Consider the following 26,761-nt stretch of genomic DNA (forward strand, 5'->3'; position numbering starts at 1 on the left):
AAGATGATGTGCCCAGGAGGGCCTACCAAAAACAGGGGACCAAAGTTCAGCTGTAGCATAAAACTGAAACGAACAGAGATTCCAATAGAGATTAAATTAAGGTCAATTAATTTAGGTCAAACAAGGAATGACCCAGTTGTTAACTATGTGCCATTTTCAATGTTTAGAGTATCTTGCCTGCTGCTCTGGAGAAACCATGTCTCCTACAGATTCTGTGGCACATCTGCCAGTCTCTGTAGCCATCTTCTAAACTCTAGGGTTTCCCAAAGGGCACTAGATGCTAATGCTTAGGCACTAGGCACTTACACGTGGGCATTTAGTTGTCTTAGTTTTGAACTGAATATCTCATAGAATATCTGTTTCCTCTTTCATCTCTCTAAAACTATGGGGTGACTTTTTTGTGGTTTATATTGCATATAAAGATGAAGAAAGCATTTAGCAGTTATTGGAAATGAATCACATAGTTTTTTTTAGAATAAAAGTCATCATTGTCAGCCCTTTGTATGCCTTTTCATGTAAAATAAATTGGCAAGCACCTAGAAAATAGCTTCAAAATGACTGTAAGTTAATATGAATTTGTCAAGAACAAATATATCTGACAAATTTTATTTCCTTCTACAGCAGGGTAACCAGAAAGAGACAAAAGGCAGGTCTTGTCACAGTTAGTTCTCAGTGAGGCTTCTGGCACTGTGACCTGTGGCAATCTTACAAACAAACATGGGAAATGTTACCAGAGTGAAACTGCCAGGAGCAGGTATAGGAGCTGCTGGGGAAACTCTGCTCAGAGAGTAGCTGTCATTAAATACAGTGTCACAACAGCAGCACTGATGGGTATTTGTTAGAGAAAGGAAAGTCTGTCTCAGGCTTAACATTTTTCCATTAGCTCCCAGACACTCCAAAACATGGAACAGAGGATATGTTTATTATATTTGTGCAGAACTAGACTGTAAATTCACTGCAGCACAGGACTGAAAACAAACATGATCCTGATGAGGTGGGATTAAATCCACACATGTTCCTGACAAGGTGAAGACAGAGTGGAGGGAGCTCTCCTGAGTCCACAGAGATTGCAATGGCTGTGAGGGGTATGTTATTCAACTTTGACATGGTGCCATGAGAAAGACAAGCACTATATTTGGGTTTGAAGACTTGAATGATTGTTTTTATCCTTTTGCTCCAAACAGCTGATAAAGCCTTGCTCTGAATTTCGTATTCACTTTTGGACATTCCCCTTGCAGTAAAAGCAATGCAGGTTGAATTGAAAAGAACCCATAGGGAAACAATACAAATTATGAGAAATCTCAATAAACATGACTTATGGGAAAAGACTGAAAAAAGACTAGGGACTGTAAACCTACAACAGAGCAAAAAAGGTTGTGGCAGTGGCATTGGTCTTGAAGCACAGCAAGGAAGGCATTGCTGCACTGCCATGTTTGGGTGCTGCAGGTTCAACACCTGCCCTGACCAGAGCAAGGATGCTACACTCAGCATTCCCAGCACTTGGGGCCTGGCCTAGCTCTCTTGGGAGAGCTGATGGGACATCAGAACAAGACTGCAATAATTGTAGGCTGAGAGTTTGCCTTCACTAAAGTGATCATAAAGCATGCTAATTCAAGTAACAATTAACTATATATCATGCCTCTGCCAGGAGAGAAGTGTACAGTTTATAAATCTTGTACCACTGTTGGCTCTTGTGCTTTACTTTTTTTCTTTTTTTTTCAGTAATAAAAGGTGAATAAATAGGTGTGATTCTTCTAGAGTGAACTTGAGTAATTCTGAACAAGTTTAGATGGGTATCTCTTGAGGCAAGGCTTTGGGAATGTGATGGAAAGCTGTCTTTCAGTTAAAGGTTATTTTTTTATACTGCTAATTGGAATTTATGACTCAGAGATAATCCCCAAACTATGTTGATTCAGTAAGAGAGAAAAAATCCTCTGAACTTCATTTCACTCATCTTTCCCACAGCACATTAATCCCAGTAAAATCCCTCTTTGTTCTCTCCTTACCTGTGCACCTTTCCAAATTTAGCTTTGCTGTTATTACCCCTGACTTCAATAATTCTACACCACAAAATCATTTTGCTTCAGAACAGTTTCAGTTCCTATGAAATTACATGGAGGAGAAAGTTTGTTTGAGAAGGGGTGAGTGGCTTTGTTTCAGGGAGTCACCTTGATCTAATGTGAAGGTGTGAGGCTGGTAGTCCTTCCCTTCCCTTTGCCAGGAAGGCTGTTATCCTTGATTATAAAAAGTCAGGGAAATCCACCCATCAGTGGTCTTCACTATAGTCTTCACTGTTTTCCTCAAGGCTACCTCTGGGATAAATTTCTGGAAACCTGTCTCCAGCTGCAAATCCCTGTGATCTCCCTTCAATGAGAATTCCTTAGCAAGGCTATGATTCAGGTATTTTTTCTGTTGAGCATTATCTTAAACTGGGATTAGATAAGGTTTAATTACCACCCCTGGTTTTGTTAAGTTCTATCTTGTCCAAAATTAAATCGCTACTGAAACTCACAGGTTTACTTTAGCAGAAATTAAGAGGTAGAGTTAACATTCTTTATTACAAAAATCAAGACACATTCATACAATCCAAAAGTTGCTAATAAATTGTTATTTCTTTTCATATCCATAATTTCCTTAGCTTGGTAAAAGCAAATCACTAGCAGATGGTCAAAGCACCATCTTTTATAACCCAAATAATCTAGATTACACATTCATTTATATATATCCCACAATACATCCTCAGTATCTTGTTCCAATAACTAAACATCAGTTCATTTACATTTACATAAATACCATATTCTAACACCATTCAGAGCACGATAACTTTACAAAGATTTTGTCAAATTCCTTTTGAATTACAGTGACTGTGGTTACATTTCACTAACTTCTTTGACAGTGACACCTCACCAATGCCTTGGCAAAACTTCCTCATCCTCCAGCATCAAACATCTTCACCACCCTTCAGACACATTCCATTCCAGCAATTCAGCACAAAACCATCTGCCATAAGTTTTAATCACTTAATCAGTTCCTGCTTCCATGTAAAAGACAAATCATCCATGCTTCTGCCACATCAACCCACCAAGCTCCCAAACCAAGAGGCCTCAGTACTTACCAAGTTACATCATTTACCTAAAAAAACCCTGGCAGGTTCAACTAGAGACAGAAGAAAAGTGTCTCCACATTCCTTACTGTGCTGTTGGAAGAGCCCAGATTTAATGAGGAGGTAGGATTAATTCCATGCTTCTGTGGATTGGGAAATACCTAAGGATGTAAGGCCTTGCTTGCACATCAATCAAGATTGTAGGCAGATGGAGATTTAGGCACCAGAAATGAAGGAACATTTTCGTTCAAATAATTAAAATTAACAAAAGTAATGAATCATGTTGCCACAACCTGTGAAAATAAGTTACAGTTTAAAAGCTGTCTCCATTTCAATACTCATCAATGTTACAAATCCAACAGTAAGAAGACTCATTTTACAGAAGTTTTCTATGTTGTGCTATTTCCTGTTCCCAGATCCTTCTTTCTTGACTTGTATTTCAGTTCCATTATTTTCTGATGCTGCTTCCAACTCCAAGACCCCTGAGCAGGATGGGCCAGTGCAGTTTCACAGGCTATTCCCATATTCCCTGTAAACAGAAATCCTCAGACTAGTCCCTCCAAAGCACACCAGGCTATCTCAGTCACCTTTCACCATGACTTTAACCCCCCTAACTCACTCTGTGTCACGCCTTTTACAAAATATTTCTCTAGTTTGAGTGATTTTCTGACAGTTTTCCTTATTTGACCCTCCTGGATCTTTAATCCTTTCCCAAGCAGAAAGTGCTTCCTGCAGAAACTCTCACCTTTTATTTGAGAATTCTTTTCCTATCAGTCTGAAGAGCATCAACAAACTTAACTTCAAAATTTCTCCAGCCTGAGTAATTTCCTTCCCTTTTATGAACAAGCAGTTAACAATACTTTGCATGTGAAGTGCACACTATTAAGTACACTCTATTAACTGTGCACTCTGAAGAATGAAGCATACCTCACCATAGCATCAGTAGATAAATACTCATGGTGTTTAGAAATAGATAAAATGAAACTTCTGAAAGTGACCTATACAATATAGACAGGAGAGTCTAAGTTAAAACCTTGGAAAAAGGGATATTTACATCCATCTACAGAACATTTTTCTCTTCTCTGGAGACAACCATCCAGAACAATCTACCATGAATATCAAAAGGCTTTCCAGTTATCCTTCAGAGAACCATCCCTATTTCTTTTACAGAAGATGTAAATAAATAACATAAAAAAACAAGAACTTTTCACCTCAGCATCTGAGTTATATGTTAAAGAGCCAGCATTTCTCAGCTACCTCTTATGTAATTCTTTTAACTTGTAACTGTTGGTTACTTCTCTGTTTAGAAGACAGTTTTGCTGAGAAGCTCTTGATTCCTTAACACAACCAAATAATGTGGCCCAGGAAATGCTATTAATGTGCAGCATTTTGCAGCATTGGGTAGGCAAATCAATTTAGAATCTAAAACACTTGAGCACAGGATCAGTGCAATAGAATGCATATGAGCACATATAATCTCAAATCAGTTTGTTTTGTGGTCAAATAAAAATGTTTTTATTCGTTCACACTGCCTGAATAACAATTTTACTGAAGCATTATTATAAATTATTTCTTTTGAAAGTACAAGGACTCAGTGGCTAGAACACTCCTTGTCAAGAGATGTGTATATTTAATATGACTTTGACCTACAATATTCCACCTTATTCATATTTAAGAGGCAAAATCTAGGCTTCAGTGAGGCCAGTGAAAAATTGCCTTCCTACTTCAGCATAGTAAGGACTTTAAGACAGCAGCTGTCTATAAATTCCTGTTTTATAACCAAAAGAATTGATTTATTCTTTAATCACTACTATAAAAATGTCAATATACCATTTGCTAAATATACAGAGTGGTAGTCACTTGATCTGACTTTAGCTATCTAAAAGACAGATACCAAATACATTCTATCTGTCTGTGACTCCTTGTATGACCAGTGGTGAAAGTTCAGGCATGGAGTGAGATTCTACCTATTCTGAGTTAGGTGGCTAGAATATCTGGAATGAACATTTGCAGGTGCTATTTGTATCCCATTCTTTATGGAACATGCCTAGAAAATATGCTTGTGCCTTGCTGACTAATACTTGCTTATTTAGACTGAAGCGTGATTAATTTCACATGCAAAACTTCATCTTGAAACATCAAGGTTTTATTCCTCTTGCCATCCCACAAAGAAGGTTACCTTCTTGATTTCTATAGACCTAACTGTTCATAAAAGAGCTGACTGAATTTATTCTTGTACCAATTTTGAGTTTTATTCAGAACTGTTACTTTCCTTTCCTGGGGCTATCCCTAATCATATATTTACAAGCAAAACCACTTTATCTCCATTCAGACAGTAATGGCTACACTGCCACATTTACCTCTCCCCTTATTACCTAGACTCTTCTGTGGCTTTCCCTTAGGATGAGCCTTTATCTGATCCTGTGTTATTGAATATCATCTTTCTTTTAGACCAGAATTTTGCAGTCTTCCAGATGAGCTTCTACTAGACTCACTGCACTGTGGTAGCAATTCTTTCTGATTTTACCTTCTTAGGTGTATTTCCCAGGGATTTTCTTTCTGCCTTCAACTTCTATGTCTCCCTTACATTACTGGAGTTCTAGTCATGATAAATCCTCCACCTTGTTTCTGCTACTATCATAACAGCACTATTAATCTGCTACTGTTTTAATAGTAGCAGATTAAAAATGTCAGATATGTCAGTTGTAACAAATTAAAGTTTTGCACACAGAGGCTTAGTTGCATTTTGGTTTTGTTTTGTTTTGTTTTTTCATTGTTCTTGTTAGCATTTTCTTCACTTTGACAATGAAGATCAGTGGTACGAGCCTTCATGTAATGGAATTCGACAATTTTTTCTTCCCATCTGTCAAACTTTCTGGAGAATAGGAAGAAAAATTGTGGGAAAATGATTTTTCACTCTTCGAATTAAATGAGGGGCTGCCCACCCACAAGCACTGCCAAACCTGACACATAAGGAGGCAACTTTCCATGCTTCCATGGAAACATGGAAAAATGTATCCATCCTCCTTATGAGGATTTTCCTATGAGGATGAACGACAGTTAAAATTTTCCCTTTGATCCTTTTGGACATACCTTTAGAAAATGTGTAATCCTCATGGCCTGTCCTGCAGCACATGTCCCTTTCCTTTCCTGACTGTGGCAGAAGCTGGAGAAGTGACTTAAGAAATGTCTGGACCTTGCTACTGGAGCCATTTCAGGCTCTCTTTCTGTGGGGTCAGGTTCTATCCCAGAGAAGCCTGCTTAAAACTTCATAGCATAATTCTGCTGCCACAAAAGATGTGGCCATCCTGTGCCTTTACTGCTCCTGCCATAACAAATGTCAGGGAAGAATTAGAGATGAAAACCTTTGGGAGCTGGCTTGCTTCTCCTTCTACTTGTGGGGAAGCCAGAATAACTGGGACACTGGGGACATTGGGGTGAGTCCTACCTACATACACCAACCAGACCTTCAGCATGATTTGCAGAGCTTTTGAGTTCCAAAAACAGATAAAAAGTTGTCAGGACTTAAGGCCTCTCTGTGTACGAGAACTAGCATGAGTATAGGTCCATAAAAATATTTTCCTTTCCCTATAGAAGTAGCAGTTTTGTAGTTGATTGATCACTTTTTTTTTTTCTTAAATGTTGCATGTTTCTTCTGGCACAGTTAAATACACATGAAAGCATTCATAACTTGATGGTAATTCAGCCTTAAAACTGGCTAATGGCTTGTGCAGACTTCAAGATTATTGAGAATGCTTTACTTGTTCGTATGAAATTTCTTCATCCTAAGAGGTTTCCAAGTAACACTAATATGGAGCAGTAACTTCATAAAAATAGAAAGACAAATCATTCCTGTTTCATCCCTCTCATGGAAGGAAGCAGGAAAACATTAATTATTGATAGTGAATAAATAACTTTTTCCTTCCTTTTTTGTCTATATGATTCAAAGGTTTATCCTAATTTCCTTAATTTTTGCATCTTTTAGAATTTACAGCATAACTCAGGGCACTTTCTTAATAATAAATCCTGTTTGTCTAAATATATGCAATGTAGTAATTCTACGAATACACTGTTAGAAGATAAACAATATTATTCTGTTCTGAACTCAATTTTCTGGGTCCTACATTGTTCCTCATCTCCACTCTCTGCCATAACCTGCTGACATTATATCAGCAATGTTTGCTTTAAAAAATGTTTGTTTGACTAAAACCTAATAGGTAAAAAAGCCCCAACATTTTCAACTCCAACTTTAACAAATATTCAAAGAACATGTGGATGTAAACTGATGGACAAATTGAGACAGAGGCCACAGTCACTAGAAGAAATTAAAAGGATATGTTACTGATTGTATAAAAGAACAAATCTCCTTTTGGTAATTCCTATTTCTGGATTGTGTGTGCCACTGGTTGTAATTACTAATGCAGCAAAGAGGCTTTCTACATCTTCCTGTACCTACAAATCTGGGTGAATCTATTTTATCCTCTGGCCATCACTACTACTTGCATAAACAAGATGACAGAAATACAGATCAAAAAATCATCTGTTGGTGGGAGATGTTCTTGCTATGTTGGCACCACCTTCACACCTGCCACAGGGAGGACTTTTTTGCTATTCCATAAGGGAACAGAATCTGTGCTTCCCAAGAGAGACACATACTTCTTGGCTGAGAACTACTGTTAGTGAGGACACACAATACTAATAATAATAAAAAAAGATCCCCCAAACCGACATTAATGAGGTTGAATATATATATATAACTGCTATTAAAAGAAGCTGGTTCCAGGGTTATCCTAGAATAATCTACTATCTCTCTGCTTGTGCTCCTTAATCAGGTCTCCTAGTGCTGTTTTAATTAGAGAGCAATGCTATTAAGCCCAGAATAATGAAACCAAATAATTCAGTAATTGTAGGAGAGTGACAGGTTTATCTGCATTCCTCTTTTAAATTATACTACAAATATATTCTCAACATTCAAGCTGCCATATTGAATTAGTATTTTGACTTCTCATTTAATTTCTCGTGCACATCCTGAAAATGGCAATTTTTAAGGAAGCAAAAAAATAAAGTCAACTTTTTGAAACACATACTTCTTGCAGCTCTAATACCTAAAAACTAAAAATGAGACTGAAAATAGAAAGGTGAAGGAATAGAAGAATAAAAGAGAAACATTTTCAAGTGGCATTGTCTGTTTTCCAAGTAAAATAAAAATGAGGGTGAAGTAAAAAATTGCTAATGAAAACTTTTCCCATCCTGTCATGTAGCAGTTAGCTGCCATTTGTTGTGTTTCAGTGATCTGAACAGCTATAGCTGTTTTTTTCCTGTTCAGTGACAATATAAAACACAAAGCCTCCGTTTGCTGCCTTTTAGAGGGTTGATTATAAACTATTGTAAGGATTCATAATTTTCAGGAATATTCCTAATTAGTATCTGTCCATGTGTATTAACAAGAAATGAGGTGCTATTCCTTAAGGGGAAACACCTCTATGAATACAAATAACTAAATAAATTAAGACAGTTAAAGGAAGCAGACTTCTAAACTTTTTAGCTATTATCCATTTTTAAATGGAAGTCCAAGAACAATAGTCTTATGCTAGAGCATTATATTATAACGTGTGTACCTGCCACTCTCAAGATTTTTATGAAAGTAACACAGCACCTGCTACGAGAATTGTTCCCACACTTGGAGGAAACAGCAAAAACATTGCCTGAACAATTCACCCGAGAAGAATGTTATTGAGCCATACATTTTAAAAGAACCAGACATTTTAAAACACACCTGTGCTGGCCTTGGGAAACAGCTCATGAGAAACTGCACTTTTGCTAGCAGCTAAAGTACTTTCTCCAAAGACATGATTTAATGGGAAGTCTGAGCTGTTCTCACAGGGGCTCCTGCTTTACTTGGGTTTGACTCTTTGGAAAGTGAAGATTCATGGGCTTTACTGCCTCTGTGTAAATCAGGACTATCTCCTTTGAAGTCAGCAGATGTAAAAATCTAGGTGAATAAAGGAGGATCAAGGCCTGGGGCTCTCATCCCTGCCCTGCTGCTTTTATTCAGGTTAGGATTTCAAATATGTAATTGCAATATTATTTTTCCTGTCATTTGGGAATGTGGGTTGAGGCTGAGCTGGAACAAAAGGATGAATAGGTGCAGGCTTGCTTTGCAGAGCTGCAGCATGGTGCCAAGGCAGGCAGTGGTGGCGGGTTTTCAGCTGCCTGTCACTCTGAGTGATCTCTCTCAGCACTGCTCCAGAACTCCCTCTTTTGGTACTCCATTCCTCTCTCTGGCAGCAGTAATAATGCCACTGTCGATCACATTGTAGTAGACTTCATAACTTCCTAATATATTGTTGCACTTCTAAATCAGAACTGCCTCAACAGTGATGGTTTTCTAGCCCATATCTTTCCCATATCACCCTTGTGCAATATATGTGTCCCTCACCTTTAACTGATATCATGATCTGTGCTGGAGTTCCTCACTCTAAGCAGGATGAATCCCACTGGGAAAGTTACACACTCGGCCAACATCTTAAGCATCAGTCCTCACGTTGGAGGTGAGGTTGTAAAGGTTATGATTGCAGATGAGGTGTTCAGTGACCTGCCAGAGGCACATGATATGGCAGGGTTTGATAAAATTAGCAACATAATGAATGATTGTATTATTTACAGTCTCATTAACCGGGCCTGCACTTGAATCAGAAAACCAATTTAAAAAATTAAAGAAACATAATATTCCACTCAAAAAGTGGTGTTAATGCAAAAGCCTACCTCAGAAGAAAACACTTGCACCTGCACTGTTCAACTCCCACATGAATGACAAATTAGTCTGTTCTGGCACAGAGATTTGATTTATGTACACAGATGCCCTAAACATCACAGTCCAAACCAAGAGTCTAGTCTACACTGAAAGCATTGTTAACATCATTGCTCTTTAGTCTCTTAAATTTTCAAATGAAAATCGAAAAAGTTAAAATGTAAAGAGGTTTTCTTTCATTTCAGAAAGCACATTAAATACAAAGAGCTCAACATCAGCACTTGGAAGGGAGCAGGACTTTCCTCAATGTGAAGACAAAAACATTGTGCTCTTTTCTATATGGGCAACCAACTCAGTAAGACAGGAAAATTCTGCATTTTTCATCCCTCTATCGCAAGTCACACTTCCACTATTACAAAGATCAGTATGAGAAAATACATCAGAAATGATGTAACAATTAAACTCCCAGCACATCACTCCATAAGCGACTTGTGCATGTTTTTGTTTATCACCAGCTTCCCAAAGCTGCCCCACTGAAGGTCAGGCCAGGTGTGCCCTGGCCACTTACTGAGGTGCTGGTGTGTGCTTCCTGTCCAGGTCCAGCACTTCTGCACTCCTAAACCACAAACTAAAACAGCATTTCCAACTAAAATGAATACCCTCAGTTTTGGTGACACAGATGAGAGCCACTAGCAATCCTCACTTTGTTTAGGTGCACAGGCTTCTCTGAAAATTGTGCTGCTGCAACTAAAAACGGAATCTGCTAATTACTAGACATTTGTTTTATGTGAATAATTAGAAAAGAATTATTTACTGTGTTATTGAATAATATTTTAATGGAATCTCCCACAGTCCTTCATGGTGCTATAAAAGCTGGCCATCTCAAAATTAACTGGTTAATGAGCTGACATTTTAATTTGTGCTCTCAATAGTGTCCTGTAGCGTTTTCTAACATGTAAAGAATATAGTGTTTGCAATTAAGACACAGAACTAAAACAGATGATGCACACTGCTGTTTAGTGACCTACTATTGCTAAAATAATGAAGAATGTGTTTTCACCTGCACTTGCAGATTTCCTGCTTTTCACAATGTACCCAGACCTGAGAGACTTTTATGCTTCCTACCCTTGGGACCCTCTGCTCACGGAGAGTCTCTTTGTTGAGCAATTGAAAAATGGGATACCCAAAACCGATAAAAATTAAAATAATGGCAGAAAAAGCAGCACCCTTATTGCTCTCTGAAAGCCAACAATGGGAAAATAGACTGGACACAGAATTATTTTTTTCTCTATTAGGTGTACATTAACACATAAAAGTCAAACACATGATAAATCTTATCTGGTGTCAGAGAAAAATAGTCCCCACCCTTCCATTTCCTCAAGCTCAACACTACTCTGACCTGCAACTATCTTCCAAAGAGATTGTGTTATTTTTTAATTCTGCTGAACCCTAAATTGGGTTTTAAGCACACTTTTGAAACAATCATTATACCAACACAGGCTTTATCTACCACTTTCATTGCTTACATCTCAGCAGATTATTCTTCAAAAATCTGCTTTTGTTAAACACAGCATTATACAATGTTACCTCATTCCTAGTCACAAAACTTTCAAGAAAAAGGGAAAAATCTTCATCTAGGACTGCATGCTACATTAAAGTACCATGTTTTATTTTTTATACAAGGATTACTTGTTCCCCCAAATTTCAATTAATTACTATGGACCATGCAAAATGCCACAGACCACAGATACTACATTTTTAAATTGAAGTTTTTATTGATTAATCAGACATTGAATCAAGTATTGTAAAATAAACAGATTTTGTTTGTTAAAAAATAACCAGAAGAATACTGTTCATAGCAAACTTGTTTCCTCATTGTCATACAGAATACGAAATTGTCCAAGAAACAAGCAAAAAAGGAACACCTGACTAATTGCTGTCACTTTGTATGTGTATATACATATGGGTGTGTATACACAAATTACACATTATATTTGTGCATATGCTGGTGCGTGTATACCCATACATATGTGTACATATATACACAAACATATATGCACAAAGAGTACTGACTGAGTTAATAGCACATTGGAGAAATGTGGCTTAGCTCCAAATGAAGTATTCTGTGTTAAAATAAAGATGATACAGCAAGGTCTGTAGATAACAGACCATTCCTTTTTCCATTGGCCAAAACCACAATCTGTCTTTAGACTCATGCTCTATCTTTACAATGAAAATACGTGAAATCATTTGGGACTTCTCCAAATTCATGGTATTATTTCCATCCAGCTCAATCTCTGCCAACATTGTATAACCAAACACTGAGCAGTGTTTTCAGTTTCTCCACTACTGAAATCAGCTTCTAGATCTAATACTTCTCACAAAAGAGAAGATACAGAGCCTTGCTCCATGTACTTTGGTAATTCACTCTTTCCTTTTAGGCAGAAACTTGGCAATAACCCTAGAATAAAAGTCCTTTCTTCATGCATCCTTTTATCACTGCTTTGCATCAGACATCTTCTGTCAAATCCTATTCAAATTTTTCATACCCTCTCAGCTAACTACCAAACATCCCAGGCCAGATCATCTGGGCATTGTATATCAGATTGTACTAGTAACATTGTACTCAATTTTAAAATGTAATGATTGGAGACTGATTTACTTTTTCATTTTTGAGAATATGTGCTTCTTGATTATGAATGACGCTATGATAAACACTGAGGATCTCTATATGTACACACTTTGCCTTTTTATGTCTACTTGGGAAAGATCAGTGGCTCCTACATGTGAGCTATGGGATATTGCCCAGCTGAAAGCCATGGCATCAACAATGTACTGCCAGATTTTTCTCCATTTAATTCAGCAGTTAGCAGGGCATGTAAAGGGATATCAAAGAAGCATGGAAAGGCATTTATTTTCTATTAAAAAAACCCCAAACAAACAAATGGGCATGTATGTATTCTCCTCATCTTGTTCATAAATATTTTATATAATCATAAGGCAAACTGTAGTAGAGCTTTGTACCTGGAGAATCAGTATTTAAAAAATCCGAAGCTGAGCTTGGGACCATTTTATTTTGGACCCATTACTGAACAAAGTGCATTAAGGCATCTTTTTCAAAAGACACCTAAAGCATGGTTATAAATTACTGAGCAAATCTTTAAAGCTGATATTCAATTTATGTTTTCTCTACACAGGCAGATTTTCACCACTTGCATAGTAACAACAAAACACTGTAGGAAAACCATTCTTTTAAAGTTGTCATATTCCTCAAGCATCTCCCCAAATGATCATTTATACATAAGCATTGCAATAATTACGAAAAGCTTCTATCTGTAAAGGGAAAGAGAAAAAAAATGCACCTGATTCAGCTCTGAGATAAAGTACATACAACCTCTATTGCCTTCACTGAAGTTCTTCTACCAACACCAGGATGAACATAGGGTTTCCTTTTGCAATTTCTACTGCTGTTGAGAGCTTACTCTTTCTTTTCATTCACAAAGTGAACTGTGCTTTCCCAAACAACCTGGGACAATGCTAATTATGAGCAAACTCCAGCTGCAGTGTTCCTCCATACAGTACATGTAAAACATATTTCCTTGCTTTGTGATAGACACTACACAGTGTATGACAATGAAACATTTGTATTTAATTTAAAACCAATGGTAAAGTGGCACGTCTCACTTCTGAGTTGTTGGCTGGGCTTGCTATGTTGAACCTTGTAAAATCAGCAATAAGCATTCACATGTCTACCATCAGAACCGTGACATCTTCTATTACAATCAATCCTTAAATGATGCCGTGTTTTATCAAATTAGTCTACAGTCAGACCTTGGATTGGCTGTTCTCCTCCAGTGTTGCTGATTCTCAGAGATGGTGTTGGTCTTCCACATCCTCAGTGATTCTATAATGTTTCCCAAAGACAAAAGCGAAGCACTGGTAGATGGGAATATTGCCACCAATAAAATAAATCACCAGACGATTTATCCACTCACATTTCTAGGATATATTCCACATGTTTTTTATGAACTGAGAGAGAACTGCCCTGTGCTTTATTCTTTTGTTGTGTTGGTGAGCTCCACTTCCTTGCTTGCTTATTTTTGTTCTTTTGTTATGCATCCTCCCATGTGCAAAGTAGAAACTGGGAGATCTTGCACTCAACAAGGCTGATAATGAGACCACTAGCGTTGGTACAAGTAAAACCTGCAGTATACTGACTTGTCCACTGTGCAGTTTTCATCTTTCCAATTTCCTGCTATTATCCACTGTAAAATAAAATTATTCAAAAGGCTGATGAAACTTTAATTAACAGGACCACTAATGTGCAAACCCCCCCCAAAACAACAAGAAGTCATTTCCCAGGTGTCCATACTAGGCTTTCACTTTTCTCTTTTTTTTTCTATTTTTATAAATAATTTATAAATCTTCCTGTAAGAGATGAAATACAAAACCAATCAAACAAAACCAACCGAAAAAAAAAAAGTTCTAAGTTATTATTAAAGCCACTTCCTGTCCTTCAGCACAAAATACACAGGAAGAGATTCTCTCTCCTCATCAGTTTTGCCCAAATTCGGCAGCTTTGTCTGGAATGCCACTTGGATTTGCCAGCTCCGGATAAGCTCCTGGTGGCACTGCATGGCTGCCCAGGGAAGGTGTGTCCCTGGGAGGATGATGTGTCCCTGGGAAGATGTGCTGTCCTACCTTTTGGCTTTTAGCAGTCACGCCAGCTGCTCGGAGGAGTCTAGGTGGTCAGGGATGGGCAAGCCAGTTATAATGGTCAAACATTTATTCCACACCGTGAACGTGGGGCACACTGGCTGGCCAAATGTAATGTCAAAAGTGTAAAGGTGTAGGGAGTTCAAAGCATCATAAAAGGCAAGGGAACCGTTGTCGTAGTCCAGCAGAATCCCGACGCGCCGCAGGTGAGGCGCGGGCTCAATGGGGATTTCTTTGCTGTTGTGCCGCACCACCCACGTGTTGTTGCAGCGGCAAAGCACCCAGGAGGCAGAATTCTTTCCAATCCACTCGTGCTTCGGTGCTGACTTGTAGGAAATACCAATAGCATACCTGCAAAACAAAAGAACCTCTCAAGGAAACAAATGCTTCCTGCCATTTTGTCTCTCAGTGAAGTCAAATGTAAGCCCAGAGGACTCACTGGAATGCTCCCGCCTCTTACTGCTGTGAGTTAAGCTGTAATTAAATGATGTTTCACCACAACATCTGCACAGGCTTAATTAATGGTTTTCCCTGACTCTCTTTTTGGTCTGAGAGGTCAGGGAAACTCATAGTATTATTTCTAGTTTGGCAACTATGGCAATTTTTTTGAGGGCTTGCCTCTGGTATTGAAAAGGAGGATTGTTGAATACTCAGCAACCCAGAGTTTAAATCACTGGACCTCAAATTTCCATTTCCAACAGATGAATACAGAGGAATTCATTGATTTTAAAATACACTGCTATCTGTCAGCTAATCTGATCTCTCCTTGCTCCTTTAATACATGGCCCTGAAGAAGGAATGCAAGAGTAAACATCAAAGGACACATTAAACATCATATCCCCCCTCAACCCCCCCCTCCATTTTGCCATTTTCAGATATGTTTTGCCAGATGTTGGTGTGGTTTTCAGATTCAAATGAACATTTTTGAGACTGGGTTTCAGGCCAAGTTAAGCAACTGTAGGTGAAGACATTTGCTCTGCAAACCATAATTTATGGCAAGATGTGCAGGGCAGAAGGATTGTGAAAAGGTTCTCATTAATGGATACTGAGGAAAAATACCTGATTTGTCATATATAACAGAAATGCAAAAGTTCCTCACGTTCTAGAGACACTGCAGTATTTGTTGGACTTTCAACCAACAGAGATTAATGTGCCATAAAGCTTTTCCCCCCTTCCTTACAACTGGCACAGACAAACAGCATTTTACTTCTTTGAGACAGTGGGAAATACCTGAAGACCCTACTGATTTTTCCATTCCATTAACTTTCATCATGATGTCTTTGAATACCGAAGGATAACATCTCTTCCATTGACTAAAGGCCCTCTGAAATACACCCCTGTATGACACAGAGGATCATTCAGAAGTGAAGGAAAGCAGTCTTCTGTTTCCTGCCCCTTGCTTCATTCCCTGGGGCACAGACCTACAGCTCTGCTGCTTCATGTCCCCTTCTGAAAAGCAAACCTGACCTCTGCCCCTGTTAAACTGGATCATCAAGTTGTCCTCTGTCTTATTTATTTTTTTCATAATGAAGGAGAGAAAATGTTTTGCACTTAGTAAAGAAGTGATCACATTTACAAAGTTATCTCTGAGTAAACAAGATGAAACTTTTTGCTCCCTCCAATTAAAAAAAATCTTTAAATATACTGTATGTGGGTTCAAAAAATCAACTAACTCCAGCTGTGGAGTAAAAGTCCTGTGAAGGCTGCTTAATACAAAGATGCATAATCTGACAGATTTATTTCTGGAGTCCAAAGGTACTGGAGATTGGGAAACTCATCTGACAAACTATTTGAAAATACGTGCTTGGCCTGCTCTTATTCTGTTCCTGATGTCTCTGCTACCAGTGTCTATGAGAGAAACTGTGTCAGCACCTGTGTGGTGGGAGCTAGCAGTTCTTTTCAGATATATTTTTGTGTACATACCATGTACTCCCGCTTATGACCACTTCCCAGTAGTGCCGCCCGCTGTCGATGAACACGTTGCCAGCTACTCCATAGCTCCCCTGGCTCGTGAATCGCTCTGGTGTGTGACTCTTCTTGGATGATGTTTCATCCCGCTCCACTGTCAGGTTATCATGAGACACTTTCAATTTTCTATGAGCAGATTTGGGGTCCAGTTTAAATGGCTGACCTAGAGATTCAGAGACAAAGATGACAGAAGAATGGTTTGGCTTTGATTTTTAAAAGGAGATTGGATTAGCAAGCTTCTAAGAAGCCCACAAGATTACATAATCATATTAATTTCCTCCTCTCAAGCGTTCTTGAGATAGACTAACCTATCCTGCTCCCTGCAATAGCTAGTTTCCATTGCATTGTCAGTTTACTGTCAACTTCATTGTGCACTAACTTCCCTGTGTCGATAATCCCTGAAAAGAGCCCTGCATAATCATCATGTCCATTATCCCTGACCTAGAGGTAACCAGAATACGCTAATTCTTGCGTGTAATTGAAACCAATATACATGCTAATAAAGGTCTGAGGGTTGCTTTTTTCACAGCATATTAAATTTAGGATAACTTGTGTAATATTAATTCTCTAGGGATAAAGCTCCATAATAACATCTTCATCATTCCTACAAAAAGTGTGATTTCAAATCCCACAAAATGAATTTGAAAATAAGAAGCACTAGACTTATCTCTTTGTTCACTGACAGCTTTATTTGTAACAAGCACAGTCAACAATTCAGGATTGCTTTGGAAGGATGCCCATGTGGTGTTGGATACTGTGCATTAAAAGGAAGGAAGTGAACTGTAACTTGGTCCAAATAATATGGTGCAATAACATTACTCAGGCTGTTGCTCTTGGCAAGTATCTTCGGCTGTAGCACAAGGTCTGTAGACAATAACAGGAAGCTTTTTGGTAAACCAAACCTTGCAGATATATAAAGCCCACCACAATTCTGACAGGCTTGCTCATTGTGTCAGAAGGCAGAACAATCATCTACCTCTGCCAAGAGATGACTAGAAAAGTCCAACTCCACAAGTGGTCCAGCAAAGCACTTCTTCCTTCTGACTGTCTTTCATATCAAGGGGAAAATCATGTAATCAGAAGATGTGATGGCATGCGCAGAAAATTTAAATTAGACCTCTCACAAAGCCTGTGTGAGGGTTATCTACTTTTCCAATGTGCATTTAGCTACATATTATGACCAAATACAGAATAAATCCATTGGAAAGTACTTGGGGACAATTCCTTACTGCCTGACAGCAGTAACATAACCTCCTGCCTGCCTTTCCAACTGCTTAGTAGCCTTTGTGTGCTGGAGCAGTGTCTGAAGGATGTCTCTCTGTACTAAATTGTGTCTGGTCACATCACACAGGTTCATAGCAAACGAGGAAATCAGAAAGGTGTACATGCCATTCTCTTTAGACTCCTTCTTGCACCACTCACTGTCACCCATCTTCAAGCACTCTCCCCTACAATAAGCAGGTTTCAGAAGATGCACAAATCCCACTGTTTCCAGCCCTCAGAGCTGCCCATGATGACTACATGACTGAGAGATTAGCTGGGACAAGAGGAAAACTAGTCTTAAAATTGCTATTCTACATCTGCTAATAATTTGAGTAACCACTGTTTTTTTGAAGTGGGATCTCTGATTAGTCTATCACCTTGCTGAACTCCATAAAAAATGAGGGGGTTGAAGCTAAGAAGTTTTCCAATGTCCTAAAAAAGAGATAATTTTGGAGAATAAAATTAGACTAGCAATTATCTTATGAACACTACACAAAAATAAAATGTTTTACTGCAAACATAAGAAAAGGTTTTACTTTGTAGAGGAAAAAGAATAGAGACGATATTAAAACAAAACCACAAAAGAGTATTTTCAACCATTTCACATATGATGGCTTCATTCCTGTGTGATATTTCCAGTGACCAGACTACAGATGTATCTCTCAGAAAAAACCCCAACATATTTTCTGCACTACAGAAGACTCAAGCAATCTCGAATTATGTTAAATAAGTGGCTCTCCTTTTGGAAAGGACTTTAAAAGAGTTGAAATTCTCTGTCCTCTTGTATCATTCAAAGATCAGACCTAAAGAGGAAGGCCAGAAAGGAGAAGGCTTTGTGCACCCTGATGTCGTGTTACTCACTGTTTGTCTTGAGCTTGCCGGGCTCGCTGCTGCGGCTGCCAGCCTGATTAATGGCCTTGACAATGAAGATGTACTTGGTGCCACTCTGTAACCCGTGCACCGTGTAGTGGTTTTGTTTGATATTAGGAACAATCATCCAGCTGTCGGCTGAGTTGCATAAACCTGCAATTTTGAACAGAGCACATCAGTCATAGCACACGAAACACTTTGTAACAGAGGGGCGTTTAGAGCATCCCCAGGCACACAACACCAGTATGAACTTTGCTTCTGTACCTTTTAAAGTGTTAAATTTACTGAGCCACTACTTAAAGCCACTAATTCATTTTATCAACCCTCAGCCAAGGTACCTTTTAAATTCTTGCTATGTGAAGTGAACCATAAAAAGTGGGCATTTAAGAAATGGCTCAGCAGAGACACTAGCAGTCTGAGATTTTTCATATCCCAGCACAAGGCATTCTTTATTGCTTAAGAACTGGAGGATTATGGAGATCCCATCAATCTACTGTTTGGATTAATGAACTCAGTTTAAACCTCAGAAAACGAACGTAAGCAGTAAAGCCAGGAGAGCTGGGCAGGCACCTTTGCTGACAGTCCCCAGGTATGCATTCTTCAGAACCTGAAGCAAATCAGGGGGGCCAAACAGGGTAGAGCATGGGCTTCAGGGAAACCTTTGGCTCTTGCACTTCAGACTTTGCCAGAAAGTAATCTAAGTCAATAAATTTAATGGATGCAACTTTTTGATTTATGTGCTCATGCTGAGATGCCAGCTGGGAAAGAGCTGGAAATTTTCCGTTTATAAACCTTTCTGGTTTATATTTGATTTACATTTGATGCCTACCACGGAGGTATAATACATAGGAAGTAAGTAAAATAAGAGAGTACCAATACCACAAACAAAACAGGAAAATACTCTATTAAAATTCACTTTTTAATCTACATAAGTTTTTCCTACTGTGATATAAATGTAATGGCAGTCAATCACCCATACAAAAAGTTCTATCACTGTATATTTGGAACAGCTCCTGGTCTAATGGATTCCCCAGCTACTTATTGTAGATGTTTACATAAAGAAAAAAAAATTATGAAGAGTATATCTATTCCCAATATTTTATATGGTTATACAGCCAGAAATAGATATAAGTGGAAGTGCATGCATGTGTGTACATATGTAAGGCTCGAAAACTTAACAGAGAAAGGCTTGATTGGATTAGGAACCTGACAGGATTCTTGGCCTCTGTCTTTACTGGGCATAGAACACGTTCTGGATTCTGTTGTTATTTAAAGACAGCCTTCAGCTTTTAACTAATGTTCTACCAGCAAATCACTCATGAAGACAAATCTTTCAGAACTCAATAGTAATTCAGCTCTGTATATGAGACAATATGAAAACTTTATGTAAAATAAAATTTATAGGCTACTGCTTACAAAACCAGTAAAGAAAGAAGCAGATCTGTGATACAGGTTTGAAGAATCATAGACAATTTCGTGGCCATACTATGAGATTCCTTCCTAATATGATATGTGCTTTTCATAACAAAGGATCATTAGAAACAGAATTTAAATTCAAATTTTCAATCTAAATGTTATGAAGTTTGTACCTCAAAATTCTCTTGCATTACAAAGCATTTTTGAGAGGCAGGCAGAGCAGAGATTCATCCTGCTGGGCAAATGGGAAATTGTGGCACAGTTTCAGGTTGGATTCATACTATCTTGCCACCTAATGAAGAGCTATAATGCCAAACTTATTTTTCTGGATTCTGAGGAAAGGCAGAAATCAGTAAGTACTTTCTTTCACTTCCCCAGATGTGAACATCCTACCAACCACAAATGCCTCTCTTTTCTTGTCCACAGAGGAAGCCTAAGTGACCAGCATAGGTGAGATCTCTAATTTCAGGTATCTAAAATGATGTGAGATGAGTCACCCATCTGTAGATAATCTAATATATATATATATGTATGTATGTATATGATTGTATAGAACAATTATCTGCCTTTCCCATGAAGAAAAAGAACCCCACTTCATATCCCATGGTAACCCCAGCTGGGCCCAGCACTTGTAGTGAACTGCTTAAAGCAATATCCTTCCCTATCTTCTCTCACTGAGCCATACACAGCAAATTATATTTATATTTTTAGGCTGTCTGTGAATGGGTTTCCTATGAGAAAGAAAGAAAATAAAGGAAGCAGCTTCCTGACATAAAATATTTCACTGACTATTCAGAGGAAATCTCATCTTTTCCCAATTTGCCACAGATATTAAACACATGCTTCTGTGCCTGAACTACCACATTGATTTTGCATTGAGATCACCCCTTACTGGACTGGTGCTATTGAAAAATAAAGTACGTTAATATAAAACAAAATTAAGCTCTGGATTTAAATGGAATTAAATACGATCAAGGAATCTTTAACTAAGATGTCTCTGATGGGATACCAAATAACATGACAATAAGCAGGATGGATACAGACAGTGGTCCTGGGAGTGGCTTCTCCAATCACAACCACCCTTTGAAAGCAAAATTCTGTGGTATGTATAAGCCTCATATAAACCGATTATTATGCAGACACAGAAAAGCCCAGAGTTTTGCTAACTCATCTAGAAACTAGTTTTGTATTATTCACTACAGCTCCCTAATGGGCACATATTTAAGGCTTGCATTACACTTTTTACAATACCCTCCAGAGGCTGATTGCCTCTTAACAAAGTATAAAACTTTGATCCAGGTAAGTATATAAAGGACAGTGAAGGTACTGCTGCATTTCTATGAGTCACCTCTGGAGTTCATCCCCTCCTCTTGGGTATGTGAATTTATACATACCCAATAATCACTAAAGGCTTTACCTGCCCTAAACTCTGCACAGTTGATGGAGAGAGTCAGAAACCTCCTGTTTGACCTGACTCATGTTATAGAGGAAAGCTTTATCCTCTTTGATAACAGAATGCATCTTAGGTTTCTTTTCTTTGTCCTTCCACTCTTAGACATCTCAAACTACTGATGTGCAAGAAATGTTGGATGTGCAGTGACTGACCCGGTTACTTTGCTCGACAAACCTTGTTGTCTTAACAAGCTCAGTTCTTGCCTATGCACCAAGGTGCTCAATGATATGTTCTTGTGCTTTCTGACTGTAAGCTCTTTGATAACAGGCTTTAAATTGTACTTTGATTCAAAAATCCTGGGAATGAAGAACTGATGATGCCAAACTACAAGTCCAAACTCCTTCAAAAGGGAGAATGGTTATTAGTGGCAGCCAAGTTAAGCTTTTACGTATGAAAGAATAATTTGTCACTGCATCAAAGGAATTTGTCTCCAGTTATGCCCTGTCAGGACAGCCTTTCTTCTCTGAATACAAAAGAATATGATTAAGGAAGTTCAGGGAAATGAACAAGTAGCCTGATCACACTGGCATCCAGGGGAAGTGTTTGCCCTCTCAGTTCCCTGTCGGTGGCAGCAGGTGAAGTGGAAAAGTACACATCTCCTCACTGGTGCAACAGCAGGAGCCAAAGGTCTCCTATTGTACCCACTCCTAATCCAGACTGCATTCAGGTTTCTTGTTTCAAAATCCCAGGGCTTTTTACAGGGTTATGCAGATGGTAAAACAATGTATTTTAAAACTGTAGCCTACAAAAATGTAGAGAATTTAAATTACATCCTGGAATGGTGCAGTGAGCACAGTGATGTCCGTACAGGATGTGTGAGTTTTCAAAACAAGTTTCTCAGAGTCTGGAGGTAATAATTTGTAAAGCTATTTCCCTGGTGCTGGTTGTTGATGCACTTTAAAAAATGGACAGGAAAAATCTCAAGGTGAAAATCCTCCTAAAATTTGCACTGATAGATTTTAATAAAATATTTTTTCTTGAAAACTGGAAAAGGAGCACAAAAGTCATGGGAAGGTTATTTAATCTCTTGAGTATTTTAATTATTGTAAAATGTTTTATTTAAATAAATTATTAGCAATTCAAATTGGTCGAGTAAATAAGGTAGGTGAACGCAATAGATAGCTCTCCACCCCCACTCTTCATTCCCATCTGCAAAAAAAAAAATATACATATGCAGGATTTCTGCAAAACACATTGAATTTTTTTTTCTAAGAAATACACCCTTTTTATGCTTTTAAAGATGCAGAAGTTTTCCTGGTTTTATCCCAAATTTGCTTTTGTGCCATTAAAAATTCTCACTAAAATCTCTAATAGAAATTTGAAGACTGTAAGGAAACTGTTTTTATTAAAATAAAACTCCCAGAAAGAGGCAAAATCTAGAATATTAAAAAATGATTTGGTGAATCATAATCACTGTTTTTCATGGAACCTTGGGCTCCTAATTGTCTTAGGTCCTTCCAAAAACTTCTATCCTCTCTCAAAGGAAGAGAAGTCCTGTACAGTGAAAGGTTCTGAGAGCAGTACACTGTATCCTTGACAGTGATTTTTTAGAAATTAGACTGTATAACTCATTAGCCCTGATTTATTTCACCAGGTGAGAGAGAATCAGATATATTTTTCCTGAAGAATCTTGTATCAGAGCTAGAGAAAAATTTGAACCATCCTGAAACACACTATAACAAATCCATGATGTTAAAAAAGGGCATACTCTATGAATACTTGAAAATCTATTAAAATGGGATAATGAAATTATAATGCATGTTAGTTAGCTAGTGACAAAGTAATTTTAAAATCTTTTACCATATTCAGATTGCAGGTGATTAGCTGCCTCTCAAAAATGCAAATGTACAAATGGAATAACTCTGAGAACAACTGCTTTAGTAAAAGCAGACTCAATCTAAAGTTCAGTATTGCTCTTATACACAGAGCAGGTCTGCCAAGCATTCAATAGCCAAGAAGTTTGGCCACATTTGGAAATAATCTTTCCTGTATGAAATAGGATTCAAATGAAATACTCTATTTGGACCTTGGCCATCAAATGTTAACTTTCCAATTTTTCAGTTAATAAAAAAGAATATAGTTGATTGTGTTGGATAGAAAATATACTAAAAAAACATAGTATTGCTTGTTTTTGTTACTGAATTCTTAGCAATCTCCGGATGATATATGCCTCTGGTGGGGGAAATGTACTGTTAGTGGAAAGTGCAGTCAGGCTGGCTATGTGGTTTAAGAAACAGATTCCAAAGTAACAGCCTCCATTAGCACGGTAGGTGGGTATGTATGCAAAGTGATTGCTATTGTCTCAAGGGAAAAAGCTTGCTCGTTTAATGCAGTACCAGAGCTACTCCCTGGTGACTAATTCGTAGCTAAAAAGCCACGGAACTGAAGTCAATCTATGACCCTGTTTACATTATCTGCTACATGCAACACACAATACCAATGGAAATTTTTGGGATGTGACAGAGAAATAAAAATACAGTTACATGCAACAGCATGCATATGCCATAAATAGGAAGAAATTTTTTACTAACCCAAAGTCTAAAACAGGATTTAAAAAAAAACAAATCACAAACCTATCTTCAGTTCATAGAAACATGAAGGCTGCAGTGCAGCACCTGTTAATGCCACTTGCAGTGAGAGTAGCTCTCTGTGTTCAACAGCACTACCAAGGTACACTGTGATATTCTAAGAACAGCCCTGGAAAGTCGTTTGTAACAGATGTGATGTTAAATCCTTCTGCAGGATCAACAATATAATGCAATAAAGTGAATGAACATCTGAGCAGTGTTCTGAGTACAATGAGGATGGGATTGACAGGGCAAGAAGAAACAGTCTCAAGTTGTACCAGGGAAGGTCTAGATTTGATATTAGGAAAAATTTCTCCATGGAAAGGCTGGTCAAGCATTGGAACAGACCATCCAGGGAAGTGGTGGTGTCACCATTCCTGGAGATATTCAAAAGTCACGTGGATGTGACATTTAGGGCCATGTTATAATGGTGGACGTGGCAGTGTTAAGTGAATGGATGGACTCAATGATCTCAGAGACTCATGGACTCAATGATTCTATGATGTTAGTGGGCAATCTCCAACATCAGTGTAATTTGGAATGACCTGGGAGAGTCTAACATTTTAGAAACCCAGGCAGATTTGGAGCATGTTGGCAGGAAGATCACCACTGGAGGTGTTCAAGTCTATATAAAATAATCAGATTTTTAAAAAAGCTTTATAAGATTTAGAAAGGCCTTTCACATATACATGCATGTATTTAATTTGGGTTAACATTATAGCTTTTAATTAAACCAGGATATTTGCATGAGAACTAGCTCTGTTTAAAAAAAAACAACCCAAAACAAACAAACAAACAAAAAACAAAGAAAAAAAACCCCAAAACAAAAAACAAGCAAACAAAAAAAGAGCCATTCCTTCATTTCTGTCTACTTTCATTTAAGGTCTTCAGAGCATTTTGTAAACAAAGTTTCTTACAGTGTTAATTTTTTTTCTCTTCAAAGTTTTAATTACCTATTTTTGCAAAATGGTAATATGAAAGTTCAGACTGCATACTGAGCAATTTGTGCTATGTTTGAAAATTACATTTCATCCCTGAAAGCAGACTTATTGATAAATGTTTTGCAGATCAAAGTTTTCACCTCCACATGGGAAACCTACAGTACAGCCTAAAATAGAAATACCTTGTTATTTATTCATTAGTAAGCAAGGAGTAAAGTCCCACATCCCAAAACTAAAAAAATGGCACACCTTTTGCTGCTGCCATGTTCATATTTAGTGCCAATAATTGACTTGTACAGCATAACGCCATAGATTAAAATGACTAGAAAACAAGCAACACACTGGCTTATCATTAAGTCCTCTCTGCCTGGTAGTGATTAATGAGGGAAAGTTTTCCTTCCTTATCTACCTTGCTTCGATTTTTGCAAAATTACTATTAGACTTTTTTATTATCCAGCTTGCTCAGATGCAGAAGCATGTGTTGAAGTTTATTTGGTCTTTCTGACAGCCTTAAATTTTGCAGTGTGTTCTTCAAAATCAGACTCTTAAGGGAAATACTAAATGGAGGTTTTGACAAAACATTCATCAAATTTTCAAAAATCCGTCTTCTTTTTTTAGTCAGTCCTGAATATTATAATACATCCACAGTATGCTACTTAAAAAAGGTACTAAGATGCCAGCACATGAATCCTCAGATGTCCTTTCAGATGGCTTGGAAAATAAACTCCTACTCAGTGATGGAGAAGATGAGGTGCACACAGTAACAGAGGACTCAGTGGGAGAGTTTGGCTCAGTACTCAAACTTGGCATAGACCATATTATTTTTCCACCAAGGTGAAGCATTTAAACATGCCCACAGCACTGACTTTCATCAACGTATCTCAAAAAATTTTCTTCTTACAAAAATATTTTGAAAGAAGAAAACCATTTCTGCCCTGTCTCACAACTAAGCTTCTCTAGCTCAGTGCATGGCCAGGGTATTTGATGATGGGGAAAGATGAGGGTGAAGGAAGGTTTCAAGGAACAAGGAAGGCACACAAGGATCATTTCTCACCTTGCTCTCCCAGGCACCAACACCTTACAGCTCTGGGACTTCCAGAGCCACTTCATTGCACTTCATGGCTCTCAGTGTATTTTTCTTGCATGACCTGTCCAGGGATCTCTTGAATTCAAAAACACACCAACCCTCTGTGGCAATGACTTCCCTATCCGAATATGTGTTGACCTGAACAAACTCCACATTTTGATTGATTTGGCTCATTTCAGAACCCTTGTTTAATAAAACAAATGTGTGTCAGCTAGTGGTATTCTCATTAAATATACAGGGACCAGGAAGAACTTGAATGACTATTCCAAATTCATAGTCAATGACCCCAATGATTGCAGAACACTGAATCCAGAAACGTTGACTTTGTGACTAAAGATTTGACAATATATTTTTTTTCTGTGAGGAGTAATTATTTAACAATAAAACAATCCAAAATCCAATTAAGTAAATTCAGTCATTAAAGGAAGATACAGATTCAAAACATAGAGTGTACTCATTAAAAATGTGCTAACAAAACATACAATGTTTGTTAATCTCATTTTAAGTAAAACCAAATTACTATATAAATTGCTGTTCCACTGATGTTTTCTGACTTAGCCTGCAGTTCGCTGAGACCTATGCTTTATAGCCTTGAAGACAAAAAATCAGAGGGAAGGACTTAATCT

General features: G+C 37.9%; 1 protein-coding gene across 10 annotated transcripts in view; it reads right to left on the reverse strand.

Annotated features, from left to right (window-relative positions):
* Positions 1 to 2,531: 2,531 nt before the first annotated feature.
* Positions 2,532 to 26,761, reverse strand: part of MID1 (midline 1) — a 180,415-nt gene continuing 156,185 nt past the window's right edge. For all 10 annotated transcript variants that reach the window (XM_088160192.1, XM_014882422.2, XM_088160193.1 and 7 more), the window contains 3 exons: positions 18,663 to 18,824; positions 16,494 to 16,701; positions 2,532 to 14,921 (listed from right to left, as the gene is read on the reverse strand). In XM_088160192.1, coding sequence (XP_088016318.1) covers positions 14,573 to 14,921; positions 16,494 to 16,701; positions 18,663 to 18,824 — 719 coding nt within the window. In that variant the 3' untranslated portion in view covers positions 2,532 to 14,572. The remainder of the gene's footprint in view (positions 14,922 to 16,493; positions 16,702 to 18,662; positions 18,825 to 26,761) is intronic.

The sequence above is a fragment of the Sturnus vulgaris genome, chromosome 2, assembly GCF_052056855.1.
Source record: "Sturnus vulgaris isolate bStuVul1 chromosome 2, bStuVul1.hap1, whole genome shotgun sequence".
NCBI classification, from domain to species: domain Eukaryota; kingdom Metazoa; phylum Chordata; class Aves; order Passeriformes; family Sturnidae; genus Sturnus; species Sturnus vulgaris.